The 21,000-nt window shown below is 39.4% G+C and overlaps 1 protein-coding gene across 7 annotated transcripts; it reads right to left on the minus strand.

Annotated features, from left to right (window-relative positions):
- Positions 1-103: 103 nt before the first annotated feature.
- Positions 104-20,892, minus strand: LOC137136568 (ubiquitin-associated protein 2-like). 7 transcript variants are annotated; one of them, XM_067522060.1, is made up of 30 exons: positions 20,753-20,892; positions 19,152-19,286; positions 18,454-18,531; positions 18,225-18,335; positions 17,910-18,069; positions 16,509-16,586; positions 15,749-15,791; positions 15,428-15,516; positions 14,920-14,972; positions 14,370-14,434; positions 13,955-14,186; positions 11,332-11,581; positions 11,071-11,208; positions 10,573-10,706; positions 9,923-10,161; positions 9,431-9,671; positions 9,254-9,293; positions 8,873-8,996; positions 8,628-8,685; positions 8,128-8,344; positions 7,951-8,042; positions 7,802-7,855; positions 7,592-7,670; positions 7,103-7,303; positions 5,986-6,156; positions 2,118-2,222; positions 1,996-2,028; positions 1,615-1,682; positions 1,323-1,514; positions 104-919 (listed from the first exon to the last, which is right to left on the minus strand). In XM_067522060.1, exons 2-30 carry the CDS (start codon positions 19,242-19,244, stop codon positions 824-826), a joined length of 3,534 nt encoding a protein of 1,177 aa, XP_067378161.1. In that variant the 5' UTR covers positions 19,245-19,286; positions 20,753-20,892; the 3' UTR covers positions 104-823. The 7 variants fall into 7 exon arrangements, with proteins under 7 accessions (XP_067378161.1, XP_067378160.1, XP_067378157.1 ...); XM_067522059.1 differs by having other exon boundaries at positions 8,873-8,978; positions 15,728-15,791; XM_067522056.1 differs by having other exon boundaries at positions 15,728-15,791.
- Positions 20,893-21,000: the final 108 nt, after the last annotated feature.

Consider the following 21,000-nt stretch of genomic DNA (forward strand, 5'->3'; position numbering starts at 1 on the left):
CAGTTTTACCAACTAAAAACCAAAACTTAAGTCTGAACTTCCAAGGCTGTCTAAAAAACAAAATGTTCTCATGCTTACACACAAAAAGACTGACAACTCACAGTTCCAACTGCTCAGAACTTTTATTTCAAGGAAATTTGGGGTTAAAATTAAATTAAAATATAAAAATTAGATAGGCAGGTCTATTTTTAAAGAGGGTGTGTAAACAGAGGAAAAAAAGGCAGCCCTCGAGAGGATGATATGGAGAGACAGGAGGTTACAAAAAGTTTTGGGAGGGAAAGCCAAGTCAATCAGTTAGGTATGTAAAAAACAAAACAAAACAAAAAACAAAACAAAAAGAAAAACAAAAAAGAAGCAGTTAGTCAATATAAACCCCACCCCCATCTGAAATGTCCTCAAATGGAATCAGTGCTATAGCTCTTCTTTTTTCTGGTTTCTTTCAGTAAGTTTTTGATAATTTCTTTTCACTCGCTCTCACCATTATCCCATTCTGTCTTAATGTAACATCTTTTCCTGCAGTTTTGAAAAAAGTAAAGAAGAAGAAGTCCTTCAAAAATAAAATGCAGCAACCACATTTTATATTCTACTATTACATATACAGTATATATATATAAATACATACATAAATATCTTACATGTACAACCAATTTTGAAAAGGGGGGGGCGACCCAAAAGACTTATGAGGACTTGTGGAGGTGGGGGCAGCAGGGCAAGGATGCCCAAGCTTACTTACTATATGGGTAGTGTGTCTTTCCATTTGTTTTTTGTTTTAGCTTTAAACGTACACACGCAGCCTTTTGGGGGAAATTGGGGGGAGAATTCCTCAGTTGGCCCAGTAGGGGGAGCTGCCATAGCTGGACTTGCTGCCTTGGGTTTTCTGCTGCATGCTGCTGGACTGACTACGCTGACCAGGACCACCCTGCAAGCGAGAAGTGAAGTTTAACACCATGTAATTACCAAAGATATTTTATTTCCCCATTTAAAAGTTACTGGCCCCTTCCAAATTAATAAATATTGGTGGTTCCTCTCACCAAAAAAATTCCTTGGCACTCAGAATTTTATTATTAGTAAAAAATTATGTTAGAGCAGATGAAGGCACATCAGCACCGTCACTTTTTCAATTTTAGCTATCGAATGCCAAACCATGGGTTCTCGTATCTACATCAAAGCCAGCAAACTACAAAGCACCATATCATGGTTACAGCCATTCAAGATTTTTGTCATAGACTGACAAAAATCACAGAAAGAAAACCCATATAGGTAACACTTCCAACAATGCAAGGTGGACAGGATGCAATGTATGCAAAGAGACTTAAGTTTACCTGTCCATCCTGTGTGAGGTGATGGTGCAACAGCTGGGAGTGCGGCTGTTGGTGCGGTGGCAGGATGTGCAGGAAGGGAGCAGGGGCATAGCCAGGAGCTCCTCCAGGGTTCAGGGGCCCCGTTCCCCCCAGTGCAGAAGGCAGGCTGAAGGGAGGTGGTGTCCCTGTGTGGAAGCCCTGCTTGTCAAATGCCTGAGAATAACCAAGAGAAGACAAGATATTGAAGCTAGTTTTTAACTTTAAAAAGAAATCACACACAAACTATGCAAGGTTGATTAAGTGTGTCACTCACCTGTGTTTTGCTGTAGATAGAACCTCCCATATCAGGTACTCCTCCACTGCTTCCTGACCCAGATAGTCCTGATGAAGAAGAGAATAAAGAGACAAAAGAAAGAGATAAAGAAAGTATTGAAATTTAACATGGAGGGGGAAAAAGGCAACACAAGGAAAAGGAAACAGAAAAGAGGAAAATCAAAGGGTTATTGGGGAAGAACAAATGTGTCACTTCACTGCTGATGAATATTAAAACACCAAATGTTCATTTTCACTGTTAGAAGGGGAGCCAGCCAGTAAGAAGAAGCATATTAAATGCGATGCATATTTCCCATGTTTCCTTTTGCATTTCCAATTTTTTGCAACCAAAATGCAATCACAAACGTGCATATACACACACCTTTCTCCAGAACACTCTTGTCTGTAGAATCATCTGCAATTGTGAGTACATCCGTTTTTCTCAAAAGGGAAAAAACCCACTGACCGTGTGTTAGAGTGTGTGCACATGTGTTGCGTGTGTACCTTTCCCTGGGCCGCTGCCCGCTGACTTGGCCTGTGACTGAGCAGAGCCTCCATACCCTCCCTTACTGTACTCCCCACCGTGGGCTTGTGACAGGTCATCAAAGGCTGAAGGAGGAATACCACCAAAGTAGAGAGGAGGCCGAGCGAGCAGGAAAGGGAGTGGGTGGGATGAGAACAATGGGGAACAGATGAGTTGAAAAAAGAAAAGGAAAGAGAATGGAAAGAGAAGAGAGGGGGGCAGGAGAGAGAGAGGCAGTAAGGTAACCTGACTAAAATGTCAACTGTGTCTATACTGAGTTGTATCCAACTTCAGCAGGGGGTTTGAGCCATGCATGCAGCACAAGCCAAAAAACAAAACAAAAACAGGATGTACACAGTCCCAACTCCACACACACATGCAACATTTTATATACAAATGAAGAGTGGAATTTGTCAATTTTGCCATGTATCTGTACACATACCTTGATTATTACTATTCCTGTACTTGTAAAATACATTGGTATTAATTCCTGAACATCAGATAAAAAAATTGTCTCCTGGCACTATAAAAACATTTTCCACCATAGGTTGAAAGAACTGATGATTCTAGATTGACTGTTGTGATGTCTGTAGGTCAAATACCTCAATGACCTGCACTCTGACGGGTGCATGGAATGCATCACTAAGGAAGTAGGATGAGGATCTGCTGGTGGCTGACTGAAGAGTATAGGTCCACATCAAGTAAACAAAGTATTTGCCACTCATGTTCACTGTGTGTTAATGAAACTCATGTTCACTTTCTTTAACTGCAAATCAATGCGTTCAATTGAATATTTGCTGAAAATAATGTGCATTTAATGAACATCGATTATATAGCTGATTTCAGCACACTAAATAAAAGCTTTAAAGCGCTGTGACAACTCATCTGAAGTGAATTTGAAGGGGGAAATTTAGTTAGTAGTAAAAATAGTTTAGTAGATTAGTTTCCTCACCATAAAAGTAGTATTGACAAAGTAAAGGTTTTTGATTTGAACATTGATTTGGCGTGAGTTTTTACACCGGATGCCCTTACTGCCGCAACCGGTGTAAAAACTCACGCTTTGTTTGTAAGTTTGTGTATTAGACCACCCAGAATACAAACAAATCCATTAAAGAACCTTGTCAAGTGTATTTTATTGCAGTTTTATATGACAGGATGCAATGATGTAAAAGTTTCAAAGCAATAAAAGTACATTTTAAAAGAATCTAAGCTGTCACAGTTCAACTGTAGATACGAACAGCCTCAAGTCAGGTAAATTAATTGGAAAGATAAAAACACACAATATGCAACTTCCTGTAAGCTAGCTACTGCATTATACTAAATTTTACTCTGCTCTGCACAGCCCTTCCTCTCCTAGCGATATGCTACAACTCTGCCTAGCACTTCAGGCAGTAGTCATTATAAATTAAAGAAAACGAAAATGCTCCAAAATGTAATAATCAAGTAAATATTGTTGAAATTGTCACTCAAAAAGACTTAAGGTTGTGACCCAATCCAATTGTCAGGCAAAAACAGTGCGTCTGCCTAGATTTTTGATATGTCCCCAGCACTATTCAGACACTGGTTGCAGTATTCCCAACCAATTTAACATGTTGAATGAGCATTTGTTCCATCAGTGAGTGAGACCACTCTCATTGTCTATTTAGCTTGGTAAATCAGTGCACAAGAATGGGTCACAAAATTGCCAATGCCAGTAAAATTTGCAACTGTTCAGACCTATTTGATTAGTAAATAAAACCATTTTAAAAAAGGATGCTAATGCTGCTTTGTTTTTAGATTGTGAATACACATCATCTAACAAGCATAGAAGGCGCAGTGCTAGATGCTACTTCCATCTTTGTGGAGTATTTAAGAAATGGGACACAGTAAGATGACACCAATTAACAAACAAAGAGCAAAAGTTGGCTCAAGTTGGATCTGTTGCCCGACAACTGACACTTGAACAAACTACAAAGTTGAGAGCCAACAAGCATGTCGTACTGCACATTCTGCGTTTGTTTGAGATAAAGAGAAAACAGAATAGCTGGGGCCATCTATAAACACAAACTGTAACCGCTGTAAACAACACTTCCTTATCATTTCACCCGACACATTCACTACATATGGTTCATAATGTTGGGTTCACTATGGAATTTGCCTCAGTGTCACTAACTATGGAAGCTGCAACGACACCACATCTGTCAGTGACAGACAGGTCGAGCTGTGCTTCAGGCTCATCTTATTACAGCCGAATGTTCTTCCTAACGCATACTAATCAGATTAATTTCAGTGCCTATGCAAAACCTCACTGTTATCAAATAACCAGGGAAGCTCCTTTGCACATATATGCCACAGATATGGTCTCCACATTCTAGTGAGACAGCCTCTGACAAGAAACTGGCATGCCAATCTGAAGAGGGGCCCATGAGACAAACAGCTGGTCCATTTTCCCGAAAGCTGCTGTCCTATCAACATAAACTTGCAAGGCCCGCACCAGCTATAAAGTGTTAAGTTGTTGAGCCCCCTCCAAAGGGAAAGGGGGAGGATGAAAAGCTAACAGCTTCACAGTGGGACACCTGTATGATGAAGCCACTACCTTAGCCACAAAGGCTTGGGCCATAGACGCACCTCAGCCTGACCTGGGGCCCATTGTAGACATGAAGGGCGGATGGACAGGGCTTGTAAATTACTCACTCTCTTAACTGTGGTCAGTGCTAAGAGCAGTACAGTTTTAAGAGAGAAATTTCAAATGCACACTGTTAATGGGCTCAAAAGGGTGGTGAGAGGGCATCCAAAATGACACCTTTTATAAAACTAAAAAGTAGGGAATGCTGCCCGGTTGGTTTGTCAACAAAACCCACATGACAAGCGGAGGCTGCCACCAAATCAAATCAATTAATTGTGCAGAAAGCCTTACCCTTCTTCAACAACCCCCAAAGGAAGCACAGCACATACACCACTGAACACAAAAGGAATGGGGTTCCTGGCAATACACCAATTTTCCAAACCCCCATTTACCACTGTAAAGTGATCGTGTGGAGGCAGCTCAGGCATTCTAAATAGTGTTGATGACCCTGGCAGGCAGGCCTGCTGCATTTAGGTTCGTCCTCCCACATGCCAGGCATACAGAGCCACCTGTTTTGGGTGAGGATGGTAGATTCGCATGCCACTGTTCTACTTTTGCAGAAAATGGACTGTTGTTGCACCTGGATGACGTCAAGAGGGAGTCTGAAAAACTCTGAATAGCAGAAGCTACTGAACTCAGAACTGAGGGGCTGCAATCCCCCTTTCTCATTTTTCTTCTCTTCAGAGAGGGGTGGGGGGTGTCCTGATTACTAGCCACTGCCACTTTCCAACCTCCATTCTAAAAATTTTTTCCAGCATCGGCACACAGTGTATGCACAGTTGCGTCAGTGATGCCTAGGCGTGTTTGGCGCCAATGCACGCTGTGCACATGGGGTGAGGGAGCTTAGCCAATAAAAAGAGCTGCATGATGCGGGACACCGATAGGATGCATGATGCAGCCTCTCGAGTCCGAAGCAGGGCTCAAACTGTGTCACTGAAAGATGAGGTGTCACTGTAGCTTTCTTGGTTGGTCACACTGAGGCAAAACCCATAGTCAAACGCAGAGTGAATGTTAGAAAGATAACTTCTTTTAATCAAGTCTAAGTGATAATAAATTGTAACAGTAGAAGTTTAACTTGGGTTAGTCTGAAAAAAGTTAGATATTCTGTTAAAGAAAAAAATGAATTTAAAAAAGCTACAAAATCTTCTTCAGAATTACTTAAAGAAAATGTGCGATTGTAATTCTTTGAAAACCAAATCTATTAGAGCAGTGAGACAAAGCCCTAATGTTCTACCTGGCCTTACCTGTGCCATATGCATGCTGTCCGTAACCGGCCTGATGCTGTTGGTGATACTGATTAGAGGGATTGGCCAGGCCCATCGCAGGTTGCTTGGCTGAAGCAGGAGGCACAAAGACAGTAGGGCCGTACTGGAAAGCTGAGGGAACCCCAGGCACACCAGTGTAGTACGGCAGACCTTTACAATGGTGAGTTAGAAAAATAATGTAGAGCTTAATGAAAACAGACTGCAATGGCAACTTTTCTTAAGCTGTGGACAACCCAGAGGACTAGCAAAGACTGGGCAGTTCACACAAAAAGACCAACTATAACAGATTTCTAATCTTTGACAGTCTAAAAGTAGAACACAACTGGTAACTGAGTAAGCTGAGGGCACACTTAACAACTGGATGTTCTGGAGACAGGGCACTCCCCAAATCCCACAAGAGATTCTCAGGTGTTCTTGTGCCAAAACAAATATGGTGGCGACCGGGAACTTTAACTTTGCAATTTGTGTAATAACACAACAAAAGATGAAAAAAGCAGCTAAATCACAGATGTAAAGGCGAAGACAACATGGACTATAGGACCTACAGGGGGAAATTAAAGTAAAATAACTTTATAAAATGATGCTATGTTTAGGTAAAGCTGTAGTTACTGTAGGGCTGCCTAAATTGTGAGGTCATCGGTCACACCAGTCGCAAGTATTAAAGATGTTATTAAAAAGAATCTTCATGAGAATGAATTGCAGAGGCTGGGTCTTCAGACTAAAGACTACAATCTTTACAAAGCACACACTCAATGATCATCTCTGCTGACTGTCTCAGGCTGGCACTGGCCAGGACCACCTTGGTCCGACCAGTTGTAAAGACTGAATCACAGTCATAATCCTCTGTACCGTCATCAAGTGTGCTCCAGCCTTACTAATAAAATTATTCAAAGAAAGGCATTTTGTTAAATGTATAGTAATACAGTCTGCAGACCTGATATTCGATTTCAAACATTTAAACAAAAAAAAGGTCAAAACAACAAAAGGGATTATAGCTTTCATGGCAACTGAAGCTGTAATGTGCTTGGATACCAATATGTTTGGCCAACATTCTCATCACAGATTGTAATTTTGCTTTATCTTTGCTTCATCTTACCAGTATATCCATACCCAGGGGGCAGTGGAGGGTTGAGAAAAGCCTGGTTTTGTGTTTGCTGACCCTGGCTCTGGCCCTGGCCCTGCCCCTGTGTTCCTGCCTGTGGTGCTTGCTGGGGCTGCGACTGCACTCCAGCGGTAGACAGGCTTGTTGGGGGAGCTGGAGAAGAAGAGTCATTCCTGCCGAACTTTGTTGCCTCACCTGCACAGTAAACATTTTAGGAATAGAACAAATATTTTAAAAAATAGTAAAAATCCAAATCAGCTGTGCATAAATTGGTAAAGATGTCATTGAGACAAAATAAAATAAAAAGTATTTGACTAGGCTGGTTAGATAGGCACAATCATTTTACTTTGCACAAGTGGAAAATTCCTGCTCTCTCATGTGGACCGAAAAAGTGTAGTTTTAGGAATTGACTCAAACTGTGAAAACTAAATTTTTGAAAAAAAAAACAAAAACAAACAACAACAACAACAACACAAGACTTACCAGAATATGGATTATTGGCCAAGCCATCTCTTCCAGGCATAGTAGCTGTAGTACCGGGGAATGTTACACCATAATAGTCCTGTGTAGTAAGAAGGAAAAAAAAAACAAAAAAAAAGGTTGCCATTATGGAAATTTGGCATGTAATCAAGAGAATAAGCACATGAGTCTTCACTTTAAAGTTTTCCACATTTCCAGTTAAAATAGTATTACCAAAGTAGGAAGGCGAGACTGTAGCATCTGTAATTCCTCATATCCATAGATCTGCTATTGAAATAAAGAAAACAGGTTAGTATTTAGTACCATGTTGAAGTCATGAAAAAGTCATCAAAACCCAAGAAGTAAATAATTATTATATTTACAGGGTAAGCAGGGAGCAAACCACCAGGGCCCATGATGTACTGGTTGGCCAGAAGGGGCGGCACTCCTTGGGCCAAGTTGGGAGGAGCTTTACCTAGGAAATGTATTTACTGTGAATTAAAGTTATGAAAAAAAGGGGTTGTTATCTTTTACAAGAGAATTTCATGATAGGAGCCTACCAGCGGTGGTGGTGAGCATTGGCGCTGTACGGCTGCCAGCAGCTGAGAGTGTGGTGTTTGTGCCATTAGGAGTTAGTCCTGGTGCTCCAGGATGCAAACTGTTGGTATTAGAGCTGCTAACAGCCAGGGGAGCTGAAGGAGTAGGATTGACTTGGCTGGAGGATGATGATGAAAAGGCATGAAGATTGCCAGTACTGCTGCTCTCCTCATTACTAATCTGATGAAATGGGACAAGAACAGGGAAAATGCATGAGAGGAGAACCACTAACAGTTAGCCTACTGTCCTGGATTCAATTAATCCTACTGCAAAATACTGTATATCAAATCTTCAAATATACCAAGTCTTATTAAGTTAAAACAGCACACTAACAGTTCGCCTAGTGTCCTGGATTCAATTAATCCTACTGCAAAATACTGTATATCAAATCTTCAAATATACCAAGTCTTATTAAATTAAAACAGCACAATGTCTCTTTGTGTATGCATGTGTACACACTTACTGCCAGAGAGGTACTTGTGGCAAGAGCTGATCCCGGTGGGTGAGTACTGGTCACATGACTAGAAAGGGTAAAGTGATTCTGTCAGCCTGCTCAAAATAGATGAAGCTGCAAAAAGCAATTCACTCGAGCAAGATTTCCACATTGCAGAAATGTGGTAACCATCATTATTATTGGACAAAAAGAGGTATACAAAAATGAGAATCATGGTGCAATATAAAGGTCAATGTATCTGAACCATCCCTTACTTGCTGAGAGAAGGGATGGGTGTTGAGTGGGAAGGTGTAACTGCAGGAGAAGGGATGTGGTGGCCAGGTCCACCATCACTTGGAAAAACAGGAGACTCCGTTTTCCCTGTGGTAGACAATGTAACTGTTTTGAAAATGACAATGAGAAGGGTTTTAATTTGGTTTAATTAAGTTCTGTGTACTGATTTTACAAAATTACTGTTTCAGAAATACAAGAATGAAACAGAACAAATGTTGACTCACACACAATTAGCTGTGAATGACTAGTATGTCATACCCTCTATCCTCAACTTTTACTGATGCATTTAGCAATCAGTGTTCATTATATCAGTTTATAGTGGCCACTGCACTTTAAATACTGACAATGCTGAGAGTACATACTGTCCTGTGTGCTGTGTGTCTTCATGCCACCATAGCCATTCTATAAAAAGGGAGAAATGTTGAAATGTTTACTTAATTGTTCCACTTTTTTCAGATATTAATAAGACACTTAAAATTTGAGTAATAACTGAAGTCAGTAGTTAGATAAACACAGAGAAAAGAACACTTAATTCCCACCGTTAGAGGTCCACTAGCAGCCGATGGGACATCTTTATTCTGAGAGAAGCCAAGATGAGGGGGTAAGGACCTCGGGCCACTGCTCTCTATGCGGCTGGCTGTGGTAGAGGCTGCAGGAGAGGGTGGAGCAGCTGCACTGGGAAGACCAAGGGAGGGTGTAGGTGTTGCACTGGGTAACCCCAAAGATGGTGAGGGAAAGCTGGAATCCGATACAGCCGAGGGTAAGTTGCTTTTGTGTTCACTGTTCACAGGACCAAAAGAAAGATAATTCAAATATTATTTAAAAGACAAATATTGTTAAATGTTGTTATTAACTATAAACCAAGCTAGTTTAATTTTCTAAAACCTTTCAGCTAATTCACAAAGGTTCTCTAAAGCTTCAGTGAATAAAATCTTTTGAGTAGCTCAACCTTAAACAGTTGTAAAGATTCACATGTACTATTTTACAAATTTCTCACAGACAAACCAGTGCCTTGCAAAAATTACACACACCTTAGAGCCCCTGGCTTAGAGAACAGGCTGTTCTGTGGCTGCTGTGTAGAAACAGCAGTAAGGACAGGCATGGCTGTTGGAGCAGAGACTTGAGTGGGGACTTGATCCCTTGCTGACTCCATCTGGCCCATGTCTACGGTTCCACTACCAGCGTCAGACCCAAAGTCAAGAGCTCCAAACTGAACATTCAGGCCAGATATGTCTGCTGAGCCAGGCATCTCCACTGCTGAAGATGGGATCTGAGTTAAACAAATAGGAAAATTATTAATTTAGACATTATACTTAATGTTTATATTAAGGCAATGAGGTTGTTAAAATGTGTGCAAATAACTCAGTCAGTCAATGATAGCTGGCTAATAAGTAAACTTTAAAAAGTCCCAATAAATTCTTGACTGTGTCATAGTATGAACTGACATTAACTGAGCAGCAGCCAAGCAAGGCTGTGGTATTAAAACATGCATGAGATACATATACTGAAAAAACAAACAAACAAACAAAAAAACTACATGCTTTAGTGCAATTTGTGTTTATCAATGTCTTGTCATGCGAAAGCAGATTCTATTTCTATGTAGTCTTATACTGTTCTTTTTCATACAGGCTGCTAATAATTTTTTGCTTGATAAAAACTTATAGATGTTCTAAGAAGTTACCTTTGAAGGAGGAGGTACTCGGCGTCTCTGTGTCTTTAGCTGCCGCTGAGGGGCTTCTGTGACAGGAGGCTCCATACCTTGCAGCTTCACTCCTGGAGAAGCTCCATCTCTTTGAGGAGCAGAAGACTCATTGCCTGAAAGAAATCGAACAACAAATTTGAACAATTGTTTCTATAGAAACAAAAGATATGCCATTCTAATCACTAAAGCTGGCACAGGTAAACAGATTGCATAGATCATACCGATGGCGCCCATGTCCTACAGTAGTTTATACAACATGACTCCATTCACTGCATTTCTTTGATATGAGCAGTTTTTGTCTATGTTTTAACAGTCCCCAAGCAAGCAACATTTGTAATTACTAACTTAGGTAAGAATTAATACAACAATTATTATCAAATTATTAACAAAATTAGTTGTGTTTTAGCCCTAGTGTCATGTACTATGGAGCCCTTCATACCTCCAATGGCATAGTATGATACTGTTCTGCAGTCTTACCTGGGGGCGTGGGGGCCTGTGGAACATGAGACTGAGTCAGGCTCAGAGGCTCTGTGCTGGGATGAATTGAGGACTGTTGTTGCCTCTGAGCTAGCTGGCTGAGCACTGCTGATGGCTCTGGCTGAAGCTTCATCTCCACTGAAGTGAACAGAGAAGAATGCAGTATGCTCTACCTCTTGCCTTATTAACAAATACTTTAGATCTAATAGGTCAAATCAGTACTTCTATGTTAAATTTCTTATTTATCTTAGATGAACTTACAGTGTTGGGTAGTAACAGCGCCATTCTCTACTTGCTGAGCCTTGATGTCTACAGAGGAGGTAGAGGAAGCAGCAGGACTTTGTACTGACTGTGGCCTTGCATCTTTGGAAACACCGCTGTTGCTGGTGGTTACCAGCATCTGACTGGTTCGTTGCCCCAGCCGAGGACCGTTAAGTTGCTCTGGGGTCCTCATGTCAGGTAGAGGCTTAGATGCATTCAGGGACCCAAAACCAGAACCAAGGACTGTTGACTTTGAGCATGAAAGGAACAAAACATAAACTGAACACACTATTACCACGTGTGTATGTAAAGAATAACAGATTGATCAATTGGCAGTTTAACTAGGCTGATCTTTAATATTTAATAATCTCATAAACCCTGTAGGACATTTATTAATAAAGGGCGATTTCACCAATTTTCAACTTGCTTTGTATGGATTTAGTTTCCCTCCCTCTGATTTCCTAATATCAAAATATTTCTCTGCTTCTAGCTAGAAAAATTCCAGATGATATCACCCGGAGGAATTTTTCCATCATTAGGATTCATATGATGTCATCTGGAGGAGCTCTAGAAAAGCGGGCTGACCATAATTACAAACTTCATAATGAGAGCAAATAGATAACATAATCTGAACTAAAGGGTCCTCCAAACTATGTCATCTGGACACATTTTTCAGTTAGATTTAGATAAATATTTGAATATAGGGAAGTCAACAGGAAGTTTAATGGCATTTATTTACACTTTCTACCCAAACTAGAACCAAAAGAAGCTAATTCAAAATCAGTGAAGGCATCCTTTAATTACAACGAACATGCTTAAGCAAAAGCTAACTATGCAGTTATTAACAATCAATATTTTGATTAATTTGCTACAAATCTCAAAGTTGAACAAGTTCTGTTGGATTTTCTGCTTGACAGCAGCCCACACTCCTAACCCAACTCTTCCCTCTGCCAAGCATATACTACCAACCCAGCAATGAATCACATGACAAAAAGGGGGCAGAGGATAACTGAGTGATAGTGACTGCTATGCTGTATACTTCAATATTTTTGATCTTCATTAAATGATTAATGTCTAGGCCATTTTTAAGTAGTGTATTTTTAATGTGACTTTTGCTGTAGTCTGAAAAGATTTGGGTTTGACATGAAAACATAATTATGAGACAAGAGGTCAGCATTTCAGCTTTTATTTTTTTAGCTATTTTTTTCCATCTGGATCTGATACACAACTTAGCACCTTAGAAGATAGCACCTTATGTTTCAACCCACCAATTTTTCTTGTGAGAATAACTATTAGAAAAGATAGACTAAGACCTAATATTAAGTTCCAAATCCTTTGGAAGAGACTGTAGCAAATAACTGTAGCAAATAACTGTAGCTCTCTCAGTTATTTGGGGGGGTTTCTCTCTCCAGTCTCCGCTTTAGCAGGTAAAATGCATGCTCTACAGGGTTTAAGTCTGGAGATTGACTTGGCTAGTCTAAAACCTTCCACTTCTTTCCCTGATGAACTTCGCTGATGTTCTGGCAGCATGTTTTGAGTCATTATATTGCTGCATAATTAAGAATCTCCCAATCAGTTTGGTTGCATCTTTCTTTAAATTGGCAGAGAAAATGTTTCTATAGACTTCTGAGTTCATCATTTGATACGTTATCAATGAAGATTAATGTGCCCATCCTAGAAGAAGCTATGCAAGCCCAAGCTATGACATTACCTCCATAGCTTTCTTTCTCTTTCTTTACAGCTTTCACAGTGTTTCTGTAATCAACTGCTGTTGTTTTGCTCTGTCTACCTGTTTGACATCTGTTACTTATTACACCAGTTGTTTATTTCTTCTTCAGGACATTCCAAATGGTGGAACTGGTTATGGCCAATGTGTGTGCAAGGGCTCTGATTGATTATCCATCTTCTTTCAGTGTCACAATTGCTTGTTTTTCACCTATAAACAGCTCTCTGGTTTTTATGCTGGTTACAATTATTACTATAAATGCAGTTTGAAGAGGCAAACCCCAAATTTAAAACTGAGTGGAGACATTCAGTACCATTTATTGTATGAATAATCAGTGTCATAGGAGACACCTGGGCAACAAAACACACCTGTCAGTTTCATGTTCCAATACCTTTGCTCACTTGAAAAACGGGTACATTCAAATGAAAGGTGCCATCTTCTAAGTTGTGTATTAGATCCAGATATAAATAACTGGAAATAAAAGCTAAAATGGTGATCTCATATTCATCTTTTGATGTCAAACCAAATGTTTCCAATCTAAATCAAAAATGAAAAGAATTGGCCTCACTGTTCCAATACTTTTGGAGGGGAGGGTAAGTCAGTCTAATTAACAGTACCAGTAATAAATCCTCACTTTATGAAGGTGATTATGTGCAGTCTTGTCTGCATGATCAGCTGCATGATCATTGTGGAAGAAAGCTGCTGTTGAACTGTAATGTTGAGCAGACTTGCCTCTCATCTATTATTATTATTATTAAATTACAGTTAGTGATGAAAAAAGCCCTGCTCTCTAAAGATCGGCATCAGTCATTGAAAACCAAAACCACTACTAAATGATATATGTGGTTGATGGTTCTTGCACAAATGTAGGTGTGTGTTAATTGTGAAAGTCTGTACCAGTCCAGGATGTGCACAGGTGGCATTGGCAGCAGCGGCATGGGCGTAGCTGTTGGCTGTGGCATGTGCGTAGCTGTGGGTTCCTGTGTGTCCGTTGTGGTGGGAATTGGTAAACACCAGGCTTTGGCCCAAATCCTCGGCTGAGGGGCCATCAACTATCGCTCCCAAATTAGAATCCACTGAAAGCCCTACACTGACTCCAGCCTTAGGCAGTAGGGTAGACAGATCCACACTATGGAGAAAGCAGGACACAAAGGAGTGGAGTGGAACAAACAAGGTTTGGGGAGTGTTGAAAAGCAAATAACCACACAGATTAAATAGAAGGTTTCTTCTCCAAAATAAATAATTAATTCTCCAAAATAAAACCTTTACTCTGTAGTGTTCATGCTGACTGAAATTTGGGCATATGACTTACTTGTTTCCTGGCGTGACGTGATTTGTTGGAGCAGAAGAGGCAGTGAATACTTTGGTCTCAGACAACTGTAAGAAAGGACAGGAAGTACAATCATACATACAGATTTAGGTCTATTGCACAATACAAGGATGTGCAAACTACTGCATGTGCAATACATAATTTCAGCTAATGTGCATTCCTATCAAATGCTTCTCAAAACATGAAACAATGTGGTTCTCGCATAATAAATGTACAAAAATAACTACTAGGTCTACGGTATAGACTGGTCCACAGGGCTCACTCCAGTATCAAGCCAGTAACACAAAACAATGTACCAGCTCATGTTGAGATTTTTTACAAATTAATGCTTATATTGCAGATAATATCTGCAGAGATTGTAATTTAAAAAAAAAAAAAACATTTAGAGCTGCAAAGATAGGTTACCTCACATAGAATATGTGACATTTCAGCAGTAGTTTTGAGAGTCAACGTCAGTAGCATATTAACATTACATGTAGGCAAACTGAGAAGCATCACAAATTGATATCATAATTAGGAAGCACTGTCTTACATCTTCATTCCAGTCTTCTGAAGTCCAGTCTTCCAGATTGCCTCCCCATGTTCCTAAAAACATTAGTTTACAAATACTCGTGACATGTTCTCAGCAACCACATCATCCAAAAAAGTCATTACAGCACTCTTCTATATTAGGAATGTGGACCCCCCCAAAAAAACAAAAAAATTAAAATGTGTCAGGATTTTTAGACACGCACTTATTAAAACTCACTGTTATCCTGTGTTAATTCTGTTGTACTAAGCTACGATGGTTACAGGTATTCTCATGTATGGCAAGATTAGCATAGTAATCAGTTTGACAATAGCTCAGGGAAAAAAAATCAGGTTTTGCTGTTAATTGGAGGATTTTATATGTATAGTAGTAACCTGGACACTGGAAACCCACAGTATGATTATAATGATCTCTCCTTTCATTCCATTTGTTTTCCCATCTGCAGCGTTTTGTCATGCACTTGCGCTGTTGTAAAAAGCAGAATAAAAACCTGTTCTGTAATTTTCCTTACCTGTTCCCTCAGCAGGTTCATTGCCATCCCCATCCCATGTCTCCTGGCGAGCTCCAGAGTTAGCGGTGTAGTCAGCAGGATTGAAGGTACTAAAGAATTAAGAGTGGACAACTATATAAGTAAGATATCCAAACAATCAAAATCTAAACTTTAGGTCTGATACATGCATTACAATTTTTGTGAGGAGATTCAGAAACTTGTTTTTCCCACACATGTTTTAAGGATATGTGCTTGTAATCACCATCATTGTCTCCTCATCCAGCTTCAGACCTAAGATGTACAGTAAACATGCATTTTTACCCCATTCCCTGGGAAGAAAACCTGTTGCCAGCAGCTGCTCTTCCTCTCCCGCGACCTCCTACTCCTAAGGGGTCACAAAAAACAAAAACAGGTGACCCTTGTTTCCTTTCAAGTCATAACTTACCATTACTCCTATACACAGTCAGCAATAAAAAAAAAAGATCAATGTCTTTCAGCTTGTCCCTATTGGGATCGCCAAAGCTGAATGTGTTCTGCACGTTGATTTGGCATAAGTTGTTTATGCTGGATGCCATTCCTGTCACATCCCCCCACCCCATTTTCGTTGGCTGGGTGGGACTATATACAGTCAGCAATATATTTACTATAACAACATTTCACACCTCGACAGGCTTCACACTTACATGTCATGTTAAAAAAGCCAGTAAATCCAGTCATATTCTGTATCTACCACTAAACTTCCACCCCCACAACAGACACACAAACAAACAGCCACAGCGTGTTTTGGTTTACCAAACATGTTTACAAACAAATATATATATATATATATATATATATATATATATATATATATATATATATATATATATATATATATATATATATATATATATATATATATATATATATATATATATATATATATATATATATATATATATATATATAATTTTTTTTTTAAGTTATCTATCCAATAGCCATTGAATCTCTTATTGGAAAATGTATGTTACTGGTATTTATTCTTTAAGTCTTCTGACTCATCACTAACAAAAGGCCAATGTGTTTTATAAAACTTATATGTTCTATTTTCTTTTATTCTCACCTCTGCCTCGCCCTCTGCGTCCACGGTCTCCTCCTCTCTCTCCAGGAGCCACCTCAAATCCATTCTCTTCAAATCGACCTTAAATCCAATAAGAAACATAGGGATATTAAGACATGTGAAGACTCCTGATCCTTTCTGCAACTTTTATGGACTGTAGATAGTTTTCAAGTGACACATTTTGTTTGTTTATATGTGACAAGATTGGACTTGTTAGCAAAGCTGATTGTGGGGAATATTCATAGAGCAGCTTTCCATTTTGCTTTTTTAGCACCTTACTGTTTGAGATGGCATTACAGCAGCTCAAATAAGCTGTCTCTACCATAATCAATTTAAATAATGGAATCACAGGATTTAAATAATTGATAGCTTGAGTATGCATTATCTAAGCTGTTCCTAGGACTGCGGTTTTCATGACAGAAATTTTAGATGTTCTCAAACCTGCTGGAGCCACTCTCCCAGTTTAGGTGCTACAGCTTCAATTGTATTGCTTACTACAGGAACTAGTTTGGCCTTCACATTCTACATCCTTTCTAGTTATTTCTTGAGCTTCTTATGTTACTGTCACTTTGGATTGCTGCATCTATCACTATAGCCGTTTGATCAACACTACGTCTGTTTGGTTAGCTAATATCAGTTTGTCAGTCTGTATTGTCTGAGGTGTATACCATTTTGACCTAGGAACTTCCAGCACGGATGTTTCTGTAATCAATGGTAGCCAATTGGTTATAACGTTCCATCTATGTGCAACCTGCTAACATCTTACACCCGCACCGTTATGTCCTGGATTGTCTCAGGGACCTGTATGACAGACCCCAGCCTTCACTGATCTTTAGGTGCCAAATATACAAACAGTATATTTGCTATTATTCTTGCTGAGGATATTTGGCACAAACATCTGAGAGTCAGATTAAGTAAGCATAGAAAGTGACACATGCACAGTAACGCTGTGATCTAATCTTTGGATAAAAACCAATTGTTATAGGTGCCATTGCTGTACCTGCAAATCAAAAACAATTTAGGGGCATAGAACAATTTTTAGGGATATTGTTTTTTTTTTGTTTTTTTTTTAAACATCTGTAATTTAGGCTGTAAACATATTACCATTAAACAGAACGCATAATGTGCTAGAGGAAACTGACATACTGACAAACATAAGATTAAATTGAGAAAGGAAGACAATGTATTGTTTCATGAATCATGTCTACACATTTGTTTTGTAAATAACAAAGGAATTACATTTTTATTTTATATATGTAGATCAAAATTAAGGATAGTGATCCAATCATTTATTAAATTGTCTCACGAGTACATGAAAAGCAACCTCACTACATTAGCTACAATTTTAACTTGGGCACAGGTATAGCATTAGAGAGGAAAAACCAAAACACAAATACTTCTTACCTTCACGGGCTTGGATGATGCCTCTGCCCCTCCTGTTTGACCCCCCACGTCCACGACTGACCTCCCTCTCTCCTCCTTTCTTCTCCCTACTTTCTTTTATCTCTGCCGGTCCCCCTTCTTTTCCTAGGCTCCGTTTTTTCCCTACAGTCTCCCAGGAGTTCTGACAGAGGTTAACAAAAAGACAAACTAAATCTATAGTAATAAAAAACATTTGGATGGTTTATTGCAGCCTCTGCAAAAATCCAGGTAATTTGCCACAACACAAACGCAATATGTTTATATCAAAGTGGTTTAGACTCATGTTCGTAGACCTACTGTGTCAGAGGTGCTCTCTAGAAGAAAATTAATGGCTCTGTTTACATCCTCATTGCAGTCATGAAGGGCTACCATGCACTCATCTTGAGTTTTCCCAGTTACCTCAATCAGCTAGGACCACACAAATCAGAAAAAAAATCTTCAAGTTAGTTTAGGTCAATTGATTCCATGAAGACATGCTAGGGATCAATAAGACAAACTGATGTCAATGTGTATGCACAAACATTACCTGTTTGACCTTGTCTTCAAAGTCAGCATCATTTTTGTCATAGATCATTTGGGCTAAACGAATCTGTTCTGCTGTGGCCTGGTAGACAAACAAACTTCAGTAAGAAACAAGAGGAAAAACACAGTGCCCCATTCAGTGTTTCCTTTGAAAATATTTCTCAGTGAGGGCTTACCAAAGCAAAAAGCTACAAAAAATAAAACACCTTGTTGACTCACTCTGCCACCAGCTTTCCTGACTTTGAGTAAGAAATGTCTATTAATCTCTTTAAATTGTGAACAGTTTACAAGGCTAAGATAATTCAGGGTAATAAGAAAAAACTAATTCAGTGGCTTTGATATTACATTATGAAATTTAAACCTAATAATGATGAGTCTACATTTCTTGTAGGTTAAAATTAAAAAAAAACGTTTACCCTGTTCTCATAATTTCCCCTAAAAACAGTAAGGAAGAAAATGATAGATATTGAACCAGAAATCTTAATCTTATCTCAATCTAAGTGTTGACCACCTCCAATTTATTTTTGCCTCCCTTCATTCAATGTTGCTTATTACCTCCTAAACAGTTTACTTCAATAACTTTCCATCAACTCTACTATCTTTGATTGTGCAAGATCAAATTAATAATCAGACTTTTTCAATTAGGTGAGACAATGTGTTAGACCTGAACACACGTCTAAACACAATATGGAAAAAACCCACCTGTATCTGTTTTTGTGGCTGTGTTTGTGTGGTGGTGGGCAGGATTCGGTCCCGAGTTCCCCGGGCTGGATTGCTGACCACTGAAGTCATCATATACAGTATATACAAAACAATGTATGTACAAAATAGAAAAATCTGAAGGAGAGAGAATGGGGAATAGAAGCAATGTCAAACAACAGAGACCAGAAATACTATTAAATTGCATCACAATTCCAAGTCAAATATAACACTGAATAAATATCCTTTGCCAGTACAGTTTGCGAAATATGAGCAGACAGGCTCAGTGTTGTCAAGTATACCAAGTAAGACTATAACCCCATCAGTCGCCCCCAACTCTCCGGTTAAATTTAGACCACCAAGAGGGGACTGTCAGGGTGTCAACTTACAACCTTCATCTCCCACACAAACACGTCATGATTATCTACCAGTACATATTACGGGTATAAATTAAAACACATCTTCACCCGTTCACAATGTTGGTATAGTTACTTTCAGTTGAAATACCACAATGCTATAACAGTTACACAAATTACTCTTATGAGTTAAGCTATGTCAAGATAAAATACATATAGAGAAACTGAAAGTATACAACTACCCTGTCTTGTATTATAATAACGTCACATAAAATATCTGGCTCTTAGCAACACTAACATTACCGAACAGAAACATGTAAGCATGGTAACACAACAAATGTGACCGTACTTTTGTTTGATAATGGCACGTACCCTACAACGGTAAACAGAAATGCTATATTCACGTTGACTACTGATGTCAGTTTTTTCAAGTTTATGCATCTAATGCAGTTGATGACTAAATCAGAAACTTATTTTGGCGAACGTCAATAGAAGTTTGACGTAAACATAAGCCGACGTTAACATTTGCGTTAGGTAAACCAACACATGCTAACCCTAGCTTTAGCCTGGCTAGCCGTTCGTCTTTGTTCCGTCGGTGATCGACACAGGGGTTTTGCCGTTGAAATGAAATTCATACCATCATATTCGCAGAGCAATCATACAAATTATTAGCCTGTCTGCCAACATAATTGTTGTTCTTACAAACAAACAGGGACACGAACATAAATGAAACAAACGTGACAAGTGCATGGATGTAACGTTAACTATCCTTTTGTGTAAACCAAAAAAAGCTAACGTTAGCCACATTAGGTTAACATTTAAGTTGATTTAGCTACGGCTAGCAGCAGCCTAAATTACCTGAAACGAAACAACGTCCGCGTGTTACATACACATTTACAGCGATCGATGTCTAGTATGTCAGTTTCTAAATGTAACGCAGGTAACGATGCGTGCTAGAAAACATAGCGGAAACTTGTTCACGTCCAGTTAACGTTAGGACACATATAAGCAGCATGTGAACGGCCCGTCCCCATACAATGCAGCACTGGTAGCTTAGTGTTACGGATAACAAGGCTGGCTAACATTAGCTGGCGAGTTAACTAGTGAACTACCCACCGAAACGAATGAACAGTGTCTCTAAATTAGCCAATCAATTTCCTAAACTAATTTAAAAACTAAACGGTAAGGCGTCCAGACATTCCCTCAACTTCAGATGCTATTACCACAAAAATACTTTTTTTTTTTTACCTGCTAACACGCTTCGCTCAGCCAGCAGCAGCAGATGCTGTCACGTGACCCACCGCGCCGTTGTTCGACGTTGTAAAGATAACACTACCAACCACAACCCAGCCAGCTGGTCAGGTGGTCTGCAGGGTGCCGTGACGTGCGCGTTTACGTCCGTGACAAATCCGTGTGGTGGTTTCATTAGATTTAGTTCAAGTGGACAAGTGGGTCTAAAACAATTGTGTTTTTCCTGTGTCATAACAAGTTATGTC

The sequence above is a fragment of the Channa argus genome, chromosome 11 (genome assembly GCF_033026475.1).
Source record: "Channa argus isolate prfri chromosome 11, Channa argus male v1.0, whole genome shotgun sequence".
Lineage (NCBI taxonomy): Eukaryota > Metazoa > Chordata > Actinopteri > Anabantiformes > Channidae > Channa > Channa argus.

Bases quoted from the DNA above. Each gene is read 5' to 3' on its own strand.
- LOC137136568 (XM_067522056.1), bottom strand. From the start codon at position 19,244: ATGATGACTTCAGTGGTCAGCAATCCAGCCCGGGGAACTCGGGACCGA. The intron at 8,043-8,127 runs GTAGGCTCCTAT...TACATTTCCTAG, and splicing joins AATGCTCACCACCACCGCTG to GTAAAGCTCCTCCCAACTTG. The intron at 7,856-7,950 runs GTAAATATAATA...TTATTTCAATAG, and splicing joins GTTTGCTCCCTGCTTACCCT to CAGATCTATGGATATGAGGA.